At 40.4% G+C, this 816-nt stretch overlaps 1 protein-coding gene across 1 annotated transcript in view; it reads left to right on the top strand.

The window, feature by feature from the left end:
• The window catches only part of LOC107058830 (disease resistance protein RGA2-like), a 4,310-nt gene that overhangs the window by 2,032 nt on the left and 1,462 nt on the right, over positions 1–816 (top strand). The window contains exon 2 of the mRNA XM_015305006.1: positions 5–814. Coding sequence (XP_015160492.1) covers positions 5–814 — 810 coding nt within the window. The remainder of the gene's footprint in view (positions 1–4; positions 815–816) is intronic.

Here is an 816-nt window from a genome sequence, read left to right as displayed (position 1 = left end):
TTAGCGATGCCCAAACACTTCCAGTCCTCCCAATACTTGGTATGGGGGGACTAGGAAAGACCACTCTTGCCCAAATGATCTTCAATGATCAGAGAGTTACTGAGCATTTCAATCTAAAGATTTGGGTTTGTGTCTCGGATGATTTTGAGGAGAAGAGGTTGATAAAGACAATTGTAGAATCTATTGAAGGAAAGTTAGTCACTGACATGGACTTGGCTCCACATCAAAAGAAGGTTCAGGATTTGTTGAATGGAAAAAGATACTTGCTTGTTTTGGATGATGTTTGGAATGAAAATCAAGGAGAGTGGGATAACATAAAAGCAGTCTTAAAGGTTGGAGCACGAGGTGCTTCTGTTCTGGTCACTACTCGTCTTGAAAGGGTTGGATTAATTATGGGAACTTTGCAACCATATGAATTGTCAAATCTGTCTCAAGAAGATTGTTGGTCATTGTTTATGCAACGTGCATTTGGACAGGAAAAAGAAATAAATCCTAACCTTGAGGCTATCGGAAAGGAGATTGTGAAAAAATGTGGTGGTGTGCCTCTAGCAGCCAAGACTCTTGGAGGTATTTTGCGCTTCAAGAGAGAAGAAAGAGAATGGGAACATGTGAGAGATAGTGAGATTTGGAATTTACCTCAAGATGAAAGGTCTATTATGCCTGCCCTAAGGCTTAGTTATCATCATCTTCCACTTGATTTGAGACAATGCTTTGAGTATTGTGTGGTATTCCCTAAGGACACCGAAATGGAAAAACAAAGCCTTATCTCTCTCTGGATGGCGCATGGTTTTCTTTTATCGAAAGGAAACTTGGAGC

Source organism: Solanum tuberosum, unplaced genomic scaffold, assembly GCF_000226075.1.
Source record: "Solanum tuberosum cultivar DM 1-3 516 R44 unplaced genomic scaffold, SolTub_3.0 scf00661, whole genome shotgun sequence".
Classification (NCBI taxonomy): domain Eukaryota; kingdom Viridiplantae; phylum Streptophyta; class Magnoliopsida; order Solanales; family Solanaceae; genus Solanum; species Solanum tuberosum.
This window is presented reverse-complemented; position numbering and strand designations above follow the sequence as displayed.